The 22,039-nt window shown below is 46.2% G+C and overlaps 1 protein-coding gene across 3 annotated transcripts in view; it reads right to left on the bottom strand.

The window, feature by feature from the left end:
- Window positions 1–22,039, bottom strand: part of WDR97 (WD repeat domain 97) — a 684,776-nt gene that overhangs the window by 423,939 nt on the left and 238,798 nt on the right. For all 3 annotated transcript variants that reach the window (XM_077271608.1, XM_077271609.1, XM_077271610.1), the window contains exon 12: window positions 1,331–1,385. In XM_077271608.1, coding sequence (XP_077127723.1) covers window positions 1,331–1,385 — 55 coding nt within the window. The remainder of the gene's footprint in view (window positions 1–1,330; window positions 1,386–22,039) is intronic.

The raw sequence follows: 22,039 nt of genomic DNA, 5'->3' as shown, positions 1-22,039 counted from the left end.
AAGTGTTCCCTTTATTTTTTGAGCAGTGTTTATTTTTTTAAGTCTTCTATTGATTCTGTTGGACCTTCCCAAACAAATAGAAGGTCATCAATATAGCGTCCCATCCAGATGATGCAGTTTTTAAAAGGATTTGTTTGATTGTATAGGTACATTTCTTCCCACCGTCCCATTAGCAAATTTGCAAGAGACGGTGAGAATTTTGCACCCATACTGACTGTCATGTCGGGACCGGCCACATTCTATCACGTTGGGAACGACCCCTTCTATAACAACAGGATCGGCCCCATTCTGTCACATCGGGATCGGCTGCATTCTGTCACATCTGGAATGACCCCTTCTATAATGACAGGATCGGCCCTATTCTGTCACATTGGGAACGGCTCCGTTCTGTCACATCTGAAACAACCCCTTCTATAATGACAGGATTTGCCCCATTCTGTCATGTTGGGACTGGCGGCATTCTGTCATGTCTAGAACGATCCCTTCTATAATGACAAGATTGCCCCCATTCTGTCATGTCAGGTCTGGCCGCATTCTGTCACATCAGGAACGGCCCCATTCTGTCATGTCTAGTACGATCCCTTCTATAATGACAAGATTGCCCCCATTCTGTCATGTCAGGTCTGGCCGCATTCTGTCACATCAGGATCGGCCCCATTCTGTCACGTCTGTAATGACCCCTTCTATAACGACAGGATCGGCCCCATTCTGTCATGTCGGGACTGAACGCATTCTGTCACATCGGGAAAAACCCCTTTTATAATGACAGGATCAGCCCCATTCTGTCACTCCGGGAATGGCCCCATTCTGTCACACCTGTAACGACCCTTTCTATAACGACAGGATCGGGCCCATTCTGTCATATCTGGAACGACTCATTCTATAACGACAGGATCAGCCCCATTCTGTCAGACCAGGACTGGCTGCATTCTGTCACATTGGGACCGGCCCCATTCTGTCACGTCTGGAATGGCCCTGTTCTGTCATGTCTGTAACGACCCCTTCTGTAACAACAGGATCGGCCCCATTCTGTCACACCTGTAACGACCCTTTCTATAACGACAGGATCGGGCCCATTCTGTCATATCGGGACCGGCCGCATTCTGTCATATCTGGAACGACTCATTCTATAACGACAGGATCGGGCCCATTCTGTCATATCGGGACCGGCCGCATTCTGTCACGTTGGGACCGGCCCCATTCTGTCACGTCTGGAATGGCCCTGTTCTGTCATGTCTGTAACGACCCCTTCTGTAACAACAGGATCGGCCCCATTCTGTCACATCGGGACTCAAGTCCAGCTCCATTTCTCATGCTCTGCTCTTTGTACCTCGTGTTGCTGCTTAGTTTTCTTCTTAGACTCATTGCAGGAGTCGTTGGAGGACCTGAAATAGAAAGTAGAGAGAGTGTGACCTGTGGGAAGAGCTGTCCATACTGCACAGACAGTCACAATGTGAAGTCTCCTGTAATGAGTGTCTGCGACTGGCCAACAGTAATCATATGCAGGCCCCCTATAGCTTGCCAAACACACGTCGGGGGGCACATGTACTCTGCACGTCTTTATAGACAAAGCTCTCACAGAGAAAGCTATCCTTTATACACTTATAGATCTTCAGCCTGCATTGTCATCTTCAAAAGAATGTTAATACTTGGAGCTGCAGTTTATTCTCAAGAGCTGCTCTTCTCACTGTGTGTACAGACAGTATGCAGAAATACGCAGACATTGGAATAAAGAGCTTGTCGGTCACCCGGCCAAATATAAGAACAGCATACCTGGTGGGTCAGGTTCAGCCCGTGGGGTGGATCAAGTCTTTTAGTTCTAATACATGAACGGTAAATGCTAACACAATAAGTTGTCACATCACACATGAGGTCAGTGTGGCCCTGGAGACACACCGCAGGGTTTGCCCTGACGCTCCTTACAACTTTTACCAATGTCACTAGTCGCCAAAAAATATATACATTTTTCCAGAAAAACAAAATTAACTGACTTTAAATACAGTGATGAGTAAAAGGGTAACAATGTTCCGACCTTCTTACTTTCAGGCTCCATATCTCACCATCCACTACAGGCTCTAATGTGAGACCACCATTTTATAGGCATCATCTTTTCTATCTCATACATAAATGTGACTTGCAGCTATGTAGCATATGATTAGTTATGCAGATTCCGGTCTTGTCACTGTTTTGTCCCTAAAGAACTAAATTTTCATTTTTATTATTTTGTCAGTATTTTCTAAATCCACCTTTGGCTTTCAACACAGCCTGAATTCTTCTGGGCAGCTCCTGATCATTTTCAATCACGTGTTGACCAAAATCTGATCCCAGGTCTCTTCTGCGCGTTCCCAATGTTGGTGAATACTGGTCACCTCACTGGGGTCTGTATACAGCTTGATCTTCAACTTTACCCACAAGTGTAGGATTGGGTTGAGGTCTGGAGACTGTGGGGCCCATCCAGAACCTCTACTTCACTGTCATTGAATCATTTCTTCTCCAATCTCGCCGTATGCTTCACATTGTTGTCCTACTGGAACACTATGTCGTCTTTTTCATACCCATAGTACTCGAGTGTAACTTGTCTTGTAGGATACTCACACACAGCTCAGCACTGAGACCACCATAGATCCTGGTCAAGTATCCAACACCTCTGGCTGTGAACCAACCTCAGATCATGAGGCTTCCTCCAGAGAACTGGACAGTTCCTTAAATTTCTCGATCAGTTAGCCCCTCTTCTCTTATTTCTTCCAGACCCATTCGCACCCATCAGATTGACTTTATTTATTGACTTTAATCTCAGCGCTCCAAATCTCTTGTCTACAACCTTCTACTGTCCTCTTTTAATGCTTTTTTGCAAACTCGAGCCGACACATCTTATGACAATATTGCAGTTGAGGCTTCTTCTCCTTTTTCATGCCCAAATCCAGACTTAAGAGCAAGAGGAGAATAAAGAGTAGCAGGTGAAAATGGAGTAAAATCAAGTATACATTTTATTGAATATCATATAAAAGAAGAAAGTTTACAAAGTTCAGTAACAAAATGCCAAGACAACACAGATATAACAGGGTCACCCATTGTAGGTGTGCTTAATAGTAGAGCATAGAAAAAAGCCATACGCCAGATGACACACTCAGGTAAGATCAATGCCAAGGTTTGAGAGAGCATGCAGCAACAAGTAACGCAACAATAACATTTACACTTGAATTTACTCCATTTTCCCCTGCTACTCCTTATTCTCCTCTTGCTCTCATGCCTCGTGGAGTTGGTGTTGTTTTCTATAGGGTGGGCCACTACTAGAGTCACCACACTGGCATCCAGTATGCAGCAGGGATCTTTGCTATTACCAGTCCAGACTTGTGTAACGCGCGTCGCAGGGTGCTTACATGGACGTCTGTGATCTCACTATTATGAAGCATACAAGCCACCTCCAATGCTGTGTCTGTCGCGCCAAAAGGATAGACCTTGTGATGAGTCAACTTATTGACTCCGATTGTTTGCCCAGACATCCATCTCTTGGCTTTTGAATGGATGGATGGACTTTATTTCGTATTCTTCCAGCTATCATGGCGCCCACATGATGCAGCTTGGCAATTTTCTTGGCCGAGAGACCACTATCGATAAGCTGCGTGATGCAGTTTCTCTTTCCCTGGGTAATCTTTTTCATGGCTGCTCCTCAATTCGAACCAATGACCTTTTCCTTGATAATCAACCTAAAAACATACTGAGCTATTAGGAATGTGAGAATAGGTTGTAATTTGCAGTGCACAAAAAGAAAAAGATTATTCCACCACCAGGAGAAAAAACGTAACAATGCAGTGACATGACGAGAATCTGCATAACTAATCATATGCAAAATAGCTGGAAGTGAAAATAATGTATAAGATAGCCAAGATGATGTCTATAAAATGATGGCAGAAGTGAATGGTGAGATATGGGGCCTGGAAGGCAAAGTACAGACATTGTTACCCTCTTGCATGTCACTGTATATTGTTTGTGCTGGACTCGAATATGCTTTCAGATGTTTTCCATCAGGCAGGGTTTCTCTGTGACACACATTTCGAGTTTTATGGAAATATTAAAAAATAATATTTAGGTAATCAACAATATAGAATACAGCTTGCCTAAAAAAATGTAGGTGATGATTTACAGGAATATTTTGCTTCAGGGATGTCTCTCTTCATGGTCCAGCAACAGTCAGCCAGCATGTTGGGGCTTCGCCTGCCATGGTACCTGCGTTCCATCATAGAAATCTGCTGATGAAAACGCCCCCCATGCTGGTCACTGATAGCACCAAGATTTCTGGCAAGAAGTCCAAGTGGGAATCCAAGAAATGAAGATTTAAGGACATGTTGCATCCCATAGCTTGGTATAATTTTACAAGATCACTCACTATATCTCCACAGTTCTCTGCTTTATGATTTCCAAGAAGGTATTTCTGAAAGACAGCCAAGCTGCTATTTGCAATGGATTTAACAGCTCTCGAAATTGTCCATCATCCATCACTGCCTTCTTTCAGTTTCGCATCACTAACTTTGTGAAATGTTGATTTCCAATGTATAAATGCAGCCAGGCCGGTGTTAGACAAAGTGGGGCCCTAAATGCTGACACATTGCATATCAACATAAGGATGAATGACCTCGAGGAGATCAAAACATCCACCTTCCCGGTGAAAGACCTGGCTATTCATTGCTTGCGTTGAGAAACACGTGATGGTGTCTCCGCGGCTTTTCTACACACATTGCACATCACACACAAATGTTTTGGTTGCATTTACAAGCGCTGAGTTCAGGCCATTAAATGAGCGTTATCAACAATAGTGAAGTCGATCAGTGCTTGTTTCCGGGCTCTTGACATCGGCTGAGGAAGAATGATGGGCACAGAAGGATAGTAGATCAGCCTGCCCCCGTGTAATCGGCAGCACACCTGCAGTTCACTCCGGGCGATGTGCTGCTGAGAACAATCATTTATGCTCCACCATAAACAATCCTCTTATCCAAGGAAGCATTTTGCTGATGTCTACTCGAATGAATTCTGCTGGGATTTATAAATGTGGATGGTACGTACATGTGACACATGCACTGTATGTCTCACACACACATGTATACACCGAGCTCATACACACATACACACGTGGTCAAAATTGTTGGTCCCCCTCGTTTAATGACAGAAAATCCCACAATGGTCACAGAAATAACTTGAGTCTGACAAAAGTAAAAATAAATAAAAGCTCTATGAAAATGAACAAATGAAAGTCAAACATTGCTTTTCCACCATGCTTCCACAGAATAAAAATAAAATAAAACTCATGAGAGGCCTGGACAGAAATGATGGTACCCCCGAAAATAATGTGACAAAAGGGACATGTTAGATCGCAGTGTGTCCACTAACTATCACCACAGGGGTCTACAATCCTGGAGTCAGTGAGTGGCTGTCACGCCCACGCCCTGACTGATGAGCGTGAGCTCGGGGGGTTTGTGACCCCACTGTGCCACAAACCAGACTACCCTGGAAGGGGCGTGACTATGACACCTGCCTGGGTTTTCACTGGAGCCTCTGATGGTGAGGTCAGGCTTGTGCAGCAGGCAGCTGCCAGGTGCTACTCCAGGGCGGTGTCTGGCTGTGGCTGCTGATCCCACTTGGGAGACAAGAACACCAGGATTAGTGCTGGCATCAGGCAGGACTGGCAGAAGAGCACGGCTGAAACTCAGACAAGTAGGCTGGCACGGCTGAGACACAGGGCTGGTAGAGACACGGCAGAGAACACAGGGCTGGCAGAGACACGGCAAAGAACACAGGGCTGGCAGGAACACAGGGCTGGCAGAGAACACAAGGCTGGCAGAGACACAGCAGAGAACACAGGGCTGGCAGAGACACGGCAGGGAACACAGGGCTGGCAGAGACACGGCAGGGAACACAGGGCTGGCAGAGACACGGCAGGGAACACAGGGCTGGCAGAGACACAGGACTGGCAGGAACGGCAGGAACACAGGGCTGGTTGATGTGGTGTATGAAGGAACAGGTAGGGACCTGTTCACACTGGAGGTGCAGGTACGGATATGTAGTATGGAGGAACAGGTAGGGACCTGTTCACACAGGAGGTGCAGGAAAGGAAACAAGCAGAAAGGATTGAGGTATGAAGGAACAGGTTGGGACCTGTTCAGACTGGAAGAGAACCGCAAGGCTGCGAATAGGAGCGGTAGAGCAGCAAGAGATAGCACAGCATTAAAAGCTAAGCAGAGCAGAACCACAAGGAATATGGAGAGGAGCTGCAGCAAGAGATTACTGCAGCAGCAGAAGCTAAGCAGCACGGAGCCACAAGGAATGTGGAGAGGAGCTGCAGCAAGAGATTACTGCAAATGCAGAAGCTAAGCAGAGCGGAGCCACAAGGAATGCGGAGAGGAGCTGCAGCAAGAGGTTTCTGCAGCAGCAAAGCAGAGCAGAACCACAAGGAATGCAGAGAGGAGGTGCAGCAAGAGATTACAGCAGCAGCAAAGCAGAGCAGAACCGCAAGGAATGCGGAGAGGAGCTGCAGCAAGAGATTACAGCAGCAGAAGATAAGCAGAGTAGAAAGGAGCGGAACCGCAGGAGTGCGGAGCAGAGGTAAAGCCACAAAGGTACAGAGCAGGCAGAGCCGCAAGAGTGCGGAGTGTAAGCAGACTGAGAACACAAGGAAAGACACAGCAGGGAAGGAAGCCACAGACAAGGAGACCGAGATAAGACTAAGTTCAGACAAGGAAATGGAACACGACAAGGAGTAAGAACAAAGACACAGGGACCAGGATATTCTGCCTCCTAGAGGGCGGACAACAAGATCAAGGCAAGAAGAAAAGCCTCCAGAGAGGGAGTAACACAGAGCAAGGCCTGGCAGCTCAGAAGCTAGACACTGAGTTTAGACACTGCACAGGCCCAGACCACTGGGAGGAGCTGCACTAAATACTGGAGGCCTCCTGGCAATTGGTCAGGAACAGATAAGACAGATGCACCTGATTCCTATAAGAACCAGAGAGTTCAGGCGCTGGCCCCCTATGCACACAGCCAGGAAGCATGCAGAGAGACAGAATATGCAGCTGGCATGAAACAGAAACCACATCATGGCCTGGAGCAGTGGGTAAGAGTGTGAGAGATGAGAGGCCATGCCGTGATGCCAGCAGAGTTGTTACAGTGGCCTGTATATAGGGCTACTGATACTGTGCTGTGTGGTGTCATGGACCAGAGGAAGCGAAGGAAAGAGTTGTCTCAGGAGGTTAGAAAGGAAATTATAGACAAACATGTTACAGGTAAAAGTTCTAAGACATCTCCAAGCAGCGTGATGTCCTGTGACTACAGCTGCACATATTATTCAGAAATGTAAGATCCATGGACTGGAGCCGACCTCCCTGGACATGGCTGCAGGAGGAACATTGATGGCAAATCAAAGAGAGAATATAGGTATAAGGGGTGCACCCCTGTATAAATGCTGAAGCAGGGTGCAAAACCTGGTCTGTAAGAAACTTAGACAAATTCAGGAGAAAAAAGACTAGACCAATGATGGTGTATGCACACCCATGAATCATACAAAAAATCAACCAATTTTATGAACACCTCAAAAAAGACACACATAGAATAAAACCATGTAAAAATGCCTGAAAACAGGACCACTAGCCCTCACCCCTAGGTACAAAATACATAATGCAGCATAACCATAATATGAATTATTATTGCCAATCCAAATGAAATAATATACTTAGTTATATGTATACAGAAATATATATATATAGTCTCATGTTCCCGGGTATGATGTCTCAAACGGCGCAAAGATATGCCAACATATTGTATAATACATGCAAGGCAAAAAGAATGAGATGGGAACATACAATTCACTTAATAAAATTGGTTGATTTTTTGTATGATTCATGGGTGTGCATACCATCATTGGTCTAGTCTTTTTTCTTCCGAATTTGGCAAATCAAAGAGACGGATAATACAAATGGTAACAAAAGAGCCAGAAAAACTTCTATACAGGTTAAAGGTGAACTTCAAGCTCAAGGAACATCAGTGTCAGATCGCACCAGGGATTGAAGCTTGACGAGGACAATTTGTATATTCCAGGTGCCTTCTGGGAAAAGCAAACAGTCTCCCTCAGCAAGAAGATTGTAACAACCCTGCCGGCATCACTGCATGGCCTTCCGTTCCCCACCTGCCTGTTCAATCAACTCACTCACCCAGTGCCATGCTGTGAGATCAGTCTGCTGCCGGCTCCATGTCATGTGCTCCATGGCCGCTTGCTCTGTGTACACTTCCTGGCTGTGTGCATAGGGGGTCAGCGCTGGCAAATCTGGATTCTTATTGAGACTGTGTGCTCCTCCCTAAGGTGTCCCCGGCCAATGGCCTAGAGGCCTCTGATACTTAAACCGTCCTCACCCATTGGAGGACGCCTGAGCCAGCTATGTCCCTCAGTTATTTGCTACTGAGCTGCCAGGTCGTGTCTGTTTCCTGTCTCTGAGGGCTGCAATACGCAGGACTATCTGTGTCTAGTTCTAGTATCGGTTCCTGTCTGAACGCTGGTCTATGTCCGTTCATGTTCCTTCTTTGCTTGTTTGCCATTCCCACTCTGCTGTGTGTACCTCTGCTTTATCTCTCGGTTCTGTTTGCCACTACCAGTGGCTCTGCACCTCTCTGCTCTGCTCGCCACAACCCGTGGCTCTGTGCTTCTCTGCTTTGCTCGCCACATCCTGTGGCTCTCCGCCTTCTGGCTCTTGACTTTGCCTCCAGCGTCTCTGCTCTTGGCTCCGCCTCCAGTGGCTCCGCCTTCCTTTTCTCTCCTTCTCTGCTCTTAGCTGCGTTCCTGTTCTTGGCTCTGCCTCCTGCGTTTCTGTTCTTGGCTCTGCCTTCTGCTCTTGGCTCCGCCTCCTGCGTTTCTGCTCTTGGCTCCGCCTTCTGCTCTTAACTCCGCCTCCTGTGATTCTTGTTCCCATGTGTCAAAGACAGTCAACTGTGTCGTCTTCTTCAGCTGGTCTGCTAGTCATCGAGTCAAGGTGTGCTGACATCACCAAAGATGGGGAAGCGGTGACTATCTCTCCACACAACTCTAATGACTATACCTGTAACCTATTCATGGAAACATCCCCACCTCTTGGATGTTTTCTTCTGGATAACGGGCAGAAGATGGTTCCTATGTGGGTACCTTCATCGTCCATGTGGCCAGTTGATGAAGATTCCGAAACAGAAGTTTCTTCCTCTCAGTTTTTTCCTGATCCGGTGGAGTTGTTGTTCTCCACACTCAGCTCCAATGATTTTTCCTGTGTTCAGTACTCTAGAACATCTCTGCTACCTGAAAGTTTGTCTCTGGATATCGGGCAGAAGATGTATCCGGTGAGAGTTTCCTCAGCTTCCGTGTGGCCAGCTGGTGAAGATACCAAGTCAGAAGCTTTCTTGTTCCCCTGATCTGGAAGAGGAGGTCCAGTTGAACCCTGTAAGAGGGTTTCCAGTTTCCAAGTGTTCGGTTGATGCAGATGTCAAGACAATAGCATCCAAGTCCCTGCTTCCTATCTACCTGTTGGAAGTGGTCCAGCCCGTTATGGAAGCTAACCCCGTTGGGCACAAAGAGACTTTGCTATTTGAGATTGCTGGTGACCCGTCTGCTTGGTTCTTCCCTAAAGATGTCATGATGACTTGGACTGTGAGTGGACCCTTTCTTCTTCTACAGATCATTCTGGCGGATTTGAAGAAGAGGGGGTGTAAAGGAGGGGGTACTGTAACAACCCTTCCGTCATCGCTGCCAGGTCGTGTTCTGTTTCCTGTCTCTGAGAGCTGCAATACGCAGGCCTATCTGTGTCTAGTTCTAGTATCTGTGTCTGTTCGTGTCTGAACTCTGGTCTATGTCCGTTCATGTTCCTTCTTTGTTTGTTTGCCATTCCCACTCTGCTATGTATACCTCTGCTTTATCTCTCTGTTCTGTTTGCCACTACCAGTGGCTCTGCACCTCTCTGCTCTGCTTGCCACAACCTGTGGCTCTGTGCTTCTCTGCTTCGCTTGCCACAACCTGTGGCTCTCAGCCTTCTGGCTCTTGGCTTTGCCTCCTGCGGTTCTGGCTCTTGGCATTGCCTCCAGTGTCTCTGCTTTGCTCCGCCTCCAGCGGCTCTGCTCTTGGCTCCGCCTCCAGCGGCTCCGCTCTTGGCTCCACCTCCAGCGGCTCCGCTCTTAGCTCTGCCTTCCTCTTCTCTGCTCTTAGCTGCATTCCTGTTCTTGGCTCTGCCTCCTGCTCTTGGCTCCATCTCCTGTGTTTCTGTTCTTGGCTCCGCCTTCTGCTCTTGGCTCCGTCTCCTGCATTTCTGTTCTTGGCTCCGCCTCCTGCTCTTAACTCTGCCTCCTGTGGTTCTGCTTTGCATCCGCTCTTGCGGTCTTGCTTTATCTCTGCTCTGCAACTTGCCACACAGGTCTCTACCTGTTTCTTTATATTCAACAGTCCGAACAGGTCCCTCTACATGTTCCAACATACCCTCCAGTCTGAACAGGTCCTGTTTCCATATAGCCGCCTGTATACCAGTTCCTACCAGAATATCAGCCCTGTCCTTCTGATCTGCCAGAGTGCCAGCTGTGCCCGCCTGTCTGCCAGAGTGCCAGCCGTGCCCGCCTACCTGTGTCACAGCCGTGCCTGCCTGTGTCCTGTCCCCTGGTGGGATCCGAATCCTCAGACAGACACCACCCTAGAGTGGTACCTGGTAGCTACCTGCCGCACAAGTCTGACCTCACCATCAGAGGCTCCAACGAACACCAAGGAAGCTACTTAGTTACACCCCTTCCAGGGTAGTCTGGTCAGTGGTCCAGTGGGTTCACACCCCCGGACGCCCGCGCCAACCAGTCTGGGCACAAGGGTTACAAAGATCGTTGGGTACAGCTGGAACCAGCTGCTTGGAAAGCATCGCCAAACCAGGGAGTGAAGCTTGAAGAGGACAATTTGCATATTCCAGGTGCCCATAGGACATTATTGCAAGAAAGCTTGGCTAATTGAGTAGATTACACAAGAAGGAAAAAACACAGCATATTACACAAGAAGGTTACACACAGTAGATTACACAAGAAGGAAGACACACAGAAAGTCAGCAGGATCTAGGAGCAACATGGCAGATGTGACAACCTACAAGGTGAGCTGCAACATGTTAACAGATCGACCAGAAGAAGACTCCAACTTCACCTGCCAGAAGTGTAGACTACTGGCCCTTTTAAAAGAAAAGGTGCGGGATCTGGAAGAAAGAATTGCAATTTTGAAAATCATCAAAGAAAATGAAGACTCTAGACAGAATAGAAGCATCTCTACTGGTCACAGAAAGTGAAGAATGTGTCAGAGAACCTCCAAAAGCAGACGAGTGGAAGCATGTGACCAAAAGAAGCAAGAAGACCGTGGAGACATCACCAACCACTCAACTGAGAAACAGATACCAAGGCCTTGTGGAGGACGAAGATGGCACACCTAAGGATGAGGCACTACCAACAAGCAAAGAGCAAAAAGGGCACACAGCAACACCCAGAAGTGACAACAAAAAGTACAGCCAAAAAGCGAAGAAGAGTGGTAGTGGTGGGAGACTCACTACTGAGAGGCACAGAAGCAGCCATCTGCAGACCAGACATAACCGCAAGAGAAGTATGCTGCCTCTCAGGAGCGAAGATCAAGGATGTTGCGGATAGGATACCAAAGCTCTTCAGTTGCAAGGACGTCCACCCATTTCTTCTGATACATATGGGCACCAATAACACGACAAGAAAGGACCTACTGACAATCTGCAAGGACTTTGAAGAGTTGGGGAAGAAAGTAAAGGAACTGGATGCACAGGTAGTTGTTTTTTTCTATCCTTCCAGTGGACAGGCATGGCACCAGGAGATGGAATAGGATCCTTGATGCGACTAACTGGCTAAGACGATGGTGCAGACAACAAGGATTCGGATACATGGACCAAAGTGGGAATTACCTGTACGATGGACTCCTCGCCACAGACGGACTACACCTCAACAAACCTGGGAAACATACATTCGCCAGAAGACTTGCTACACTCTTCAGGAGGGCGTTAAATTAGAAGAAGAGGCGATGGGAAGAAAAACATTAGACACAAATATGAAGCCAGAAAATATACTGATGAAGGATATGAGGTGCAGCAAAGAAGATCCAAGACAACATACTCGGAAGGGAGGTACGAAAATTTCTAAAACAATCCACAGGGAGGAGATTGGAACAAAATAAAATCCTCTAAACTGCATGCTCGCAAACGCCAGAAGCCTGACAAACAAGATGGAAGAACTAGAAGCAGAAATATCTACAGGTAACTATGACATAGTGGAAATAACCGAGACACGGTTAGATGAAAGCCATGACTGGACAGTTAGCTTACAGGGATACAGTCTGTTTAGAAAGGATGGTAAAAATCAGAGAGGAGGAGGGGCTTGTCTTTATGTAAAGTCTTGTTTCAAGTCCACTTTAAGGGAGGATACCGTGCCTTGCGAAAGTATTCGGCTCACTGGAACTTTTCAAACTTTTCCCACATATCATGCTTCAAACATAAAGATACCAAATGTAAATTTTTGGTGAAAAATCAACAACAAGTGGAACACAATTGTGAAGTTGAATGAAATTTATTGGTTATTTTAAATTTTTGTGGAAATTCAAAAACTGAAAAGTGGGCATGCAATATTACAATATTATTCGGCCCCTTTAACTTAATACTTTGTTGCGCCACCTTTTGCTGCGATTACAAGTCACTTGGGGTATGTTTCTATCAGTTTTGTACATCGAGAGACTGAAATTCTCGCCCACTCTTCCTTGGCAAACAGCTCGAGCTCAGTGAGGTTTGATGGAGATCGTTTGTGAACAGCAGTTTTCAGCTCTTTCCACAGATTCTCGATTGGATTGAGGTCTGGACTTTGACTTGGCCATTCTAACACCTGGATATGTTTATTTGTGAACCATTCCATTGTAGATTTTGCTTTATGTTTGGGATCATTGTCTTGTTGGAAGACAAATCTCCGTCCCAGTCTCAGGTCTTTTGCAGACTCCAACAGGTTTTCTTCAAGAATGGTCCTGTATTTGGCTCCATCCATCTTCCCATCAATTGTAGCCATCTTCCCTGTCCCTGCTGAAGAAAAGCAAGTCCAAATCATGATGCTACCACTACCATGTTTGACAGTGGGGCTGGTGTGTTCAGGGTGATGAGCTGTGTTGCCTTAAGCCAAACATATCGTTTGGCATTGTTGCCAAAAAGTTCGATTTTGGTTTCATCTGACCAGAGTATCTTCTTCCACATGTTTGGTGTCTCCCAGGTGGCTTGTTGCAAACTGTAAACAACACTTTTTATGGACATCTTTGAGAAATGGCTTTCTTCTTGCCACTCTTCCATAAAGGCCAGATTTGTGCAGTGTATGACTGATTGTTGTCCTATGGACAGACTGTCCCACTTCAGTTGTAGATCTCGGCAGCTCATCCACAGTGATCATGGGCCTCTGGGCTGCATCTCTGATCAGTCTTCTCCTCGTTTGAGATGAAAGTTTAGAGGGACGGCCGGGTCTTTGCAGTGGTATGATACTCCTTCCATTTCAATATGATCGCTTGCACAGTGCTCCTTGGGATGTTTTAAGTTTTGGAAATCATTTTGTATCCAAATCCAGCTTTAAACTTCTCCACAACAGTATCACGGACCTGCCTGTTGTGTTCCTTAGGCTACTTTCACACTAGTCCGTCGGTACGGGCCGTCGCAAACCGTCGGCCCGACGTACCGACGGACAGTGTGTTAATGTAGCACAACGTGGGCATCGGATGCAGTTTTACAACGCATCCGCTGCCCATTGTGAGTTCCGGGGAGGAGGGGGCGGAGTTTCGGCCACGCATGCGCGGTCGAAAATGGTGGACACGACGCACAAAAAACGTCACATGGAACTTTTTTTGTGCGTCGCGGCCGCCAAAAACACGACGCATCCGTCGCACGACGGATGCGACGTGTGGCCATACGTCGCAATGCGTCGCTAATGCAAGTCTATGGAGAAAAAAACGCATCCTGCAGGCAACTTTGCAGGATGCGTTTTTTCTCCAAAACGACGCATTGCGACGCCCATAACACGACGCTAGTGTTAAAGTAGCCTTAGTCTTCATGATGCTCTCTGTGCTTCAAACAGAACCCTGAGACTATCACAGAGCAGGTGCATTTATACGGAGACTTGATTGCACACAGGTGGATTATATTTATCATCATTAGGCATTTAGGATATTCACAATGAACTTCTGGAATGAGTTTGCTGCACTGAAAGTAAAGGGGCCGAATAATATTGCACTCCCCACTCATCAGTTTTTGAATTTCCACAAAAATGTAAAATAACCAATACATTTCGTTCAACTTCACAATTGTGTTCCACTTGTTGATTCTTCACCAAAAATTTACATTTGTATCTTTATGTTTGAAGCATGATATGTGGGAAAAGGTTGAAAAGTTCCAGGGAGCCGAATACTTTCGCAAGGCACTGTATTAGCAAAGGGAATTAGGGTGTCGAGTGAATATGGGTCTAAATACATGGAGGGAAAAATAGTAACAAAATTCTCATTGGGGTCTGTTACAAACCCCCAAATATAACAGAAATCATGGATAGTCCACTACTAAGGCAGATAGATGAAGCTGCAACCCATAATGAGGTCCTTGTTATGGGGGACATTAACTACCCGTTATTAACTTTACACTCCATCCATATCGGCCCCTCTGTCCTTGCCTCTCCTATGTATAGCACTCACGCTCTGTTCACATTTCTAAACTGCACAGATCCATTCAGTCCCACCATCCAACACAAGAGACGCTCTCACAAATCACTTAACCATCTACTCACTCTTTCTATCCTCCTTCTCCTAGTCGCATGAGACATCTCTTACAACCCCGGCCCCCCATGTTATAGCAAGTCAAACCTCCCAACTGCTACACTCAGAAACCCCTCTGTTGTGAATTCCGTTCTTGGGCTCCATCCTGTGGTTACGAATGGTATTTTTGGGAGTTCTGCTCTTGGGCTCCCTCTGGTGGTTCCGAGTGGAACTTAGCAGCTGCTTTCACTAATCGGTTCCCTGGCCTTGTTATTTAACTGGGCTTTTGGCTGTAGTTGATGCCAGCTGTCAATGTTTTTCCTGTGGATTCAGTTCTTTCCTGGAAGTTCTCTGTTGGCCAGTCCATTTCAGCTTAAGATAAGTTCTGCTAGTTTTTGGGTGTTTCCCTGCTTATGACCTTCTGTTCAGTTTAAGTTATGTCTCTTTTGTCCAGCTTGTCATTATGAAATATTCCAGCTAGTTGGAAGCTCTGAGGTCGCAGATTTGCCCCTCCACACCGTGAGTCAGTGTGGAGGTTATTTTTGTAAACTTTGCGTAGACATTTAGTTTTTATACTGACCGCACAGTAGCCTTTTCTATCTCTGTCTATTTAGATAGTATTGGCCTCCTTTGCTAAAATCTAGTTTCATTTCTGAGTTTGTCATTTCCCTCTCCACTCACCGTCAATATTTGTGGGGGGCTATCTTCCTTTGGGGGTTTCTCTGAGGTGAGCTAGTTTTCCGTTTCCATCTTCAGGGGTAGCTAGTTCTTAGGCTGTGAAGAGGCGTCTAGGCAGAGATAGGAACGCTCCACGGCTATTTCTAGTGTTGGTGTTAGGAGTAGGGATTGCGGTCAGTAAAGCTACCACCTCCTCAGAGCTTGTACATTATTTGTTTTACCCACCATGTCATTTCAGTGCTGCTTCGTAATCACTAGGTCATATCAGTGATTTCTGTCTGTGGAGCTGCCACCTCCTCTGAGCTTGTCCATGATTGGTTTTACCCACCAGGTCATCTCAGTACCGCTCCGTAACCACCAGGTCATAACAGTACAGCTGGCCCACTATGTGTTAAATGCATCTCAAAAGAGGGAAGAGAAAGTTCTGAGTCATTGTTTTTTTTTTTCTTGTTGCGTGTTTTGTCTTTTTTCTTCCCCTTGATTTTTGGATGGTGCAGGAGCTTGGTGCTGATATGGAGGTTCAGGGTCTGTCTGCGCGTGTTGATCAGCTCGCTGCAAGGGTACAGAGTAGCCAAAACTATGTTGTTCAAACTCCTGTTTCTGAGCCTAGAATTCCTATCCCTGATTTGTTTTCTGGGGATAGATCTAAGTTCTTGAACTTTAAAAATAATTGCAGATTGTTTTTTCCTCTGAGACCCCGTTCCTCTTGTGACCCCATTCAGCAGGTGAAGATTGTTATTTCTCTGCTGCGTGGCGACCCACAGGACTGGGCATTCTCCCTTGAGCCAGGGAATCCTGCATTGCTCAATGTAGATTCATTTTTTCAAGCACTTGGATTGCTTTATGACGAACCCAATTCTGTGGATCAGGCAGAAAAAATTTTGCTGGCTCTCTGTCAGGGTCAGGAAGCGGCAGAGATATATTGCCAGAAATTTAGAAAGTGGTCTGCGCTTACAAAATAGAATGAGGATGCCCTGGCGGCTATTTTCAGAAAGGGTCTTTCTGAAGCCCTTAAAGATGTTATGGTGGGGTTTCCCACGCCTGCTGGTTTGAACGAATCAATGTCTCTGGCCATTCAGATTGATCGGCGCCTACGTGAACGTAAGGTAGTGCACCATATGGCGGTGTCCTCTGGGCAGAGTTCTGAGCCTATGCAATGTGATAGAATTTTGACGAGAGCAGAATGGCAGGAGTTCAGACGTCAGAATGGGCTGTGTTTTTACTGTGGTGACGCTACTCATGCTATCTCTGACTGCCCGAAGCGAACTTAGAGGGTTGTGAGGTCGGTTACCATCAGTACTGTACAGCCTAAATTTCTCTTGTCTATTACCCTGATTTGCTCATTGTCGTCCTTTTCTGTAATGGCATTTGTGGATTCTGGCGCTGCCCTGAACTTAATGGACTTAGAATTTGCCAAGCGCTGTGGTTTTTCCTTGGAGCCTTTGCAGAGTCTGATTCCCTTGAGGGGGATTGATGCTACGCCATTGGCCAAGAATAAACTTCAGTACTGGACACAGTTAGCCATGAACATGGCTCCAGCACATCAGGAAAATATTCGCTTTTTGTTGTTGCATAATTTGCATGATGTGGTTGTGCTGGGGTTTCCATGGTTACAGGTACATAATCCAGTGCTGGATTGGAAATCTATGTCTGTGACTAGTTGGGGTTGTCAGGGGATACATAGTGACATTCCTCTGATGTCAATTTCCTCGTCCCCTTCTTCTGAAGTTCCTGAGTTTTTGTCGGATTTCCAGGATATATTTGAGGAGCCTAAATCCAGTCCTCTGCCTCCTCATAGGGACTGTGATTGCGCTATTAATTTGGTTCCTGGCTGTAAGTTCCCTAAGGGTCGACTTTTCAATCTGTCTGTGCCAGAGCATGCCGCTATGCGGACTTATGTAAAGGAGTCCTTGGAGAAGGGGCATATTCGCCCGTCTTCGTCACCGTTGGGAGCGGGGTTCTTTTTTGTTGCCAAGAAGGATGGCTCCTTGAGGCCCTGTATAGATTATCGCCTTCTCTATAAGATCACGGTCAAATTCCAGTACCCTTTGCCTTTGCTCTCTGATTTGTTTGCTCGGATTAAAGGGGCTAGCTGGTTTACCAAGATTGACCTTCGAGGGGCGTATAATCTGGTCCGCATCAAACAGGGTGATGAATGGAAAACAGCATTTAATACGCCCGAAGGCCATTTTGAATATCTTGTGATGCCTTTCGGGCTCTCTAATGCTCCATCTGTGTTTCAGTCCTTTATGCATGATATTTTCCGGGAGTATCTGGATAAATTTATGATTGTATATTTGGATGATATTTTGTTTTTTTCCGATGATTGGGAGTCTCATGTGAAGCAGGTCAGGATGGTATTTCAGATTCTTCGTGCTAATACACTGTTTGTGAAGGGGTCTAAGTGCCTTTTTGGAGTTCAGAAGGTTTCTTTTCTGGGGTTCATTTTTTCTCCCTCGGCTATTGAAATGGACCCTGTTAAGGTCCAGGCTATTTATGATTGGACTCAACCCACATCTGTGAAGAGCCTTCAGAAATTTTTGGGCTTTGCTAATTTTTATCGCCGCTTCATTGCTAATTTTTCTACTGTGGTTAAACCTTGATAAGGCGTTGATCCAGGGAACTAGTCTGATTGCCGTATGTGGAGTCGGGAAGGAATTTTTTTCCCCATGGTGGAGTTACTCTTTGCCACATGGGGTTTTTTTGCCTTCCCCTGGATCAACATGTTAGGGCATGTTAGGTTAGGCTATGGGTTGAACTAGATGGACTTACAGTCTTCCTTCAACCTTAATAACTATGTAACTATGTAACCTCTGACCGATTTGACCAAGAAAGGTGCAGATGTGGTGAATTGGTCCTCTGCGGCTGTGGAGGCCTTTCAGGAGCTTAAGCGTCGTTTTACTTCTGCCCCTGTGTTGCGTCAGCCAGATGTTTCTCTCCCTTTTCAGGTTGAGGTTGACGCTTCTGAGATTGGGGCAGGAGCTGTTCTGTCTCAGAGAGGTTCTGATGGCTCTGTGTTGAAGCCGTGTGCTTTCTTCTCCAGAAAGTTTTCGCCTGCTGAGCGTAATTATGATGTCGGCAATCGGGAGCTGTTGGCTATGAAGTGGGCATTCGAGGAGTGGCGACATTGGCTTGAGGGAGCCAAGCATCGTGTTGTGGTCTTGACCGACCATAAGAATCTGATTTACCTTGAGTCGGTCAAGCGGTTGAATCCTAGACAGGCTCGGTGGTCTTTGTTTTTCTCCTGTTTTGATTTTGTGGTCTCGTATCTTCCGGGATCTAAGAATGTGAAGGCTGATGCCTTGTCTAGGAGTTTTTTGCCTGATTCTCCTGGAGTCCGTGAGCCGGCTGGTATTCTCAAGGAGAGGGTGATTCTTTCTGCTATCTCCCCTGATTTGCAGCAGGTGCTTCAGGAGTTTCAGGCTGATAGACCCGACCGCTGTCCTGTGGGGAAATTGTTTGTTCCTGATAGATGAACTATTAAGGTGATTTCTGAGATTCACTGTTCGGTGTTGGCTGGTCATCCTGGGATCTTTGGAACCAGAGATTTGGTTGCCATGTCCTTTTGGTGGCCTTCTTTGTCACGGGATGTGCGCTCCTTCGTGCAGTCCTGTGGGATTTGTGCCCGGGCTAAGCCCTGCTGTTCTCGTGCTAGTGGGTTGCTTTTGCCTTTGCCTATCCCTGAGAGGCCCTGGACGCATATTTCCAGGATTTTATTTCTGATCTTCCTGTTTCTCAGAAGATGTCTGTCATCTGGGTGGTTTGTGACCGGTTTTCTAAAATGGTCCACTTGGTACCTTTGCCTAAGTTGCCTTCCTCCTCTGATTTGGTTCCTTTGTTTTTCCAGCATGTGGTTCGTTTGCATGGTATTCCGGAGAATATTGTGTCTGACAGAGGTACCCAGTTTGTTTCTAGGTTTTGGCGGTCCTTTTGTGGTAGAATGGGCATTAATTTGTCTTTTTCTTCGGCGTTTCACCCTCAGACAAATGGACAGACGGAGCGAACCAATCAGACCTTGGAAACCTATTTGAGATGCTTTGTGTCTGCTGATCAGGATGATTGGGTTACCTTCTTGCCGTTGGCCGAGTTTGCCCTTAATAATCGGGCTAGGTCGGCTACTTTGGTTTCGCCTTTTTTTTGTAATTTCGGTTTTCATCCTCGTTTTTCTTCAGGGCAGGTTGAGCCTTCGGACTGTCCTGGGGTAGATTCTGTGGTGGACAGGTTGCATCGGATTTGGACTCATGTGGTGGACAATTTAACATTGTCTCAGGAAAAGGCTCAACGTTTTGCTAACCTCCGTCGGTGCGTTGGTCCCCGGCTTCGGGTTGGGGATTTGGTCTGGTTGTCTTCTCGTCATGTTCCTATGAAGGTCTCTTCCCCTAAGTTCAAACCTCGTTTTATTAGTCCTTATAGGATTTCGGAAATTATCAATGCGGTGTCTTTTCGTTTGGCCCTTCCAGCTTCGTTTTCCATTCATAATGTGTTCCATAGATCTTTGTTGCGGAGATATGTGGTGCCCATGGTTCCCTCCGTTGACCCTCCTGCTTCGGTGTTGGTTGAGGGGGAGCTGGAATATGTGGTGGAGAAGATTTTGGATTCTCGTCTTTCAAGGCGGAAACTTCAGTATCTGGTCAAGTGGAAGGGTTATGGCCAGGAGGATAACTCTTGGGTTTTTGCCTCCGATGTCCATTCTGCCGATTTGGTACGTGCTTTTCATTTGGCTCGTCCCGATCGGCCTGGGGGCTCTGGTGAGGGTTCGGTGACCCCTCCTCAAGGGGGGGGTACTGTTGTGAATTCCGTTCTTGGGCTCCATCCTGTGGTTGCGAATGGTATTTTTGGGAGTTCTGCTCTTGGGCTCCCTCTGGTGGTTTCAAGTGGAACTTAGCAGCTGCGTTCACTAATCGGTTACATAGTTACATAGTTATTAAGGTTGAAGGAAGACTGTAAGTCCATCTAGTTCAACCCATAGCCTAACCTAACATGTTGATCCAGGGGAAGGCAAAAAAACCCCATGTGGCAAAGAGTAACTCCACCATGGGGAAAAAAATTCCTTCCCGACTCCACATACGGCAATCAGACTAGTTCCCTGGATCAACGCCTTATCAAGGAATCTAGTGTATATACCCTGTAACATTATACTTTTCCAGAAAGGTATCCAGTCCCCTCTTAAATTTAATTAATGAATCACTCATTACAACATCATACGGCAGAGAGTTCCATAGTCTCACTGCTCTTACAGTAAAGAATCCGCGTCTGTTATTATGCTTAAACCTTCTTTCCTCCAGACGTAGAGGATGCCCCCTTGTCCCTGTCTCTGGTCTATGATTAAAAAGATCACCAGAAAGGTCTTTGTACTGTCCTCTCATGTATTTATACATTAACATAAGATCACCCCTTAGTCTTCGTTTTTCCAAACTAAATAGCCCCAAGTGTAATAACCTATCTTGGTATTGCAGACCCCCCAGTCCTCTAATAACCTTGGTCGCTCTTCTCTGCACCCGCTCTAGTTCAGCTATGTCTTTCTTATACACCGGAGACCAGAACTGTGCACAGTATTCTAAGTGTGGTCGAACTAGTGACTTGTATAGAGGTAAAATTATGTTCTCCTCATGAGCATCTATGCCTCTTTTAATACATCCCATTATTTTATTTGCCTTTGTAGCAGCTGCCTGACACTGGCCACTGAATATGAGTTTGTCATCCACCCATACACCCAGGTCTTTTTCATTGACGGTTTTGCCCAGAGTTTTAGAATTAAGCACATAGTTATACATCTTATTACTTCTATCTAAGTGCATGACCTTACATTTATCCCCATTAAAGCTCATTTACCATTTATCAGCCCAAGCTTCTAGTTTACATAAATCAGCCTGTAATATAAAATTGTCCTCCTCTGTATTGATTACCCTGCAGAGTTTAGTGTCATCTGCAAATATTGAAATTCTACTCTGAATGCCCCCTACAAGGTCATTAATAAATATGTTAAAAAGAAGAGGGCCCAATACTGACCCCTGTGGTACCCCACTGCTAACCGCAACCCAGTCCGAGTGTGCTCCATTAATAACCACCCTTTGTTTCCTATCCCTGAGCCAGCTCTCAACCCACTTACACATATTTTCCCCTATCCCCATTACTCTCATTTTATGTAACAACCTTTTGTGTGGCACCGTATCAAAAGCTTTGGAAAAGTCCATATACACTACGTCCACTGGGTTCCCTTGGTCCAGTCCGGAACTTACCTCTTCATAGAAGCTGATCAAATTAGTCTGACATGAGCGGTCCCTAGTAAACCCGTGCTGATACTGGGTCATGAGGTTATTCCTCTTCAGATACTCCAGTATAGCATCCCTTAGAATGCCCCCCAGGATTTTACCCACAGTAGAGGTGAAGCTTACTGGCCTATAATTACCGAGTTCAGTTTTTGCCCCTTTTTTGAATATTGGCACCACATTTGCTATACGCCAGTCCTGTGGTACAGACCCTGTTATTATGGACTCTTTAAAGATTAAAAATAATGGTCTATCAATGACTGTACTTAGTTCCTGCAGTACTCGGGGGTGT

The sequence above is a fragment of the Ranitomeya variabilis genome, chromosome 6 (genome assembly GCF_051348905.1).
Source record: "Ranitomeya variabilis isolate aRanVar5 chromosome 6, aRanVar5.hap1, whole genome shotgun sequence".
Taxonomy (NCBI): domain Eukaryota; kingdom Metazoa; phylum Chordata; class Amphibia; order Anura; family Dendrobatidae; genus Ranitomeya; species Ranitomeya variabilis.
The sequence above is the reverse complement of the archived record's forward strand: the minus strand, read 5'-3'. Positions and strand labels throughout refer to the sequence as shown.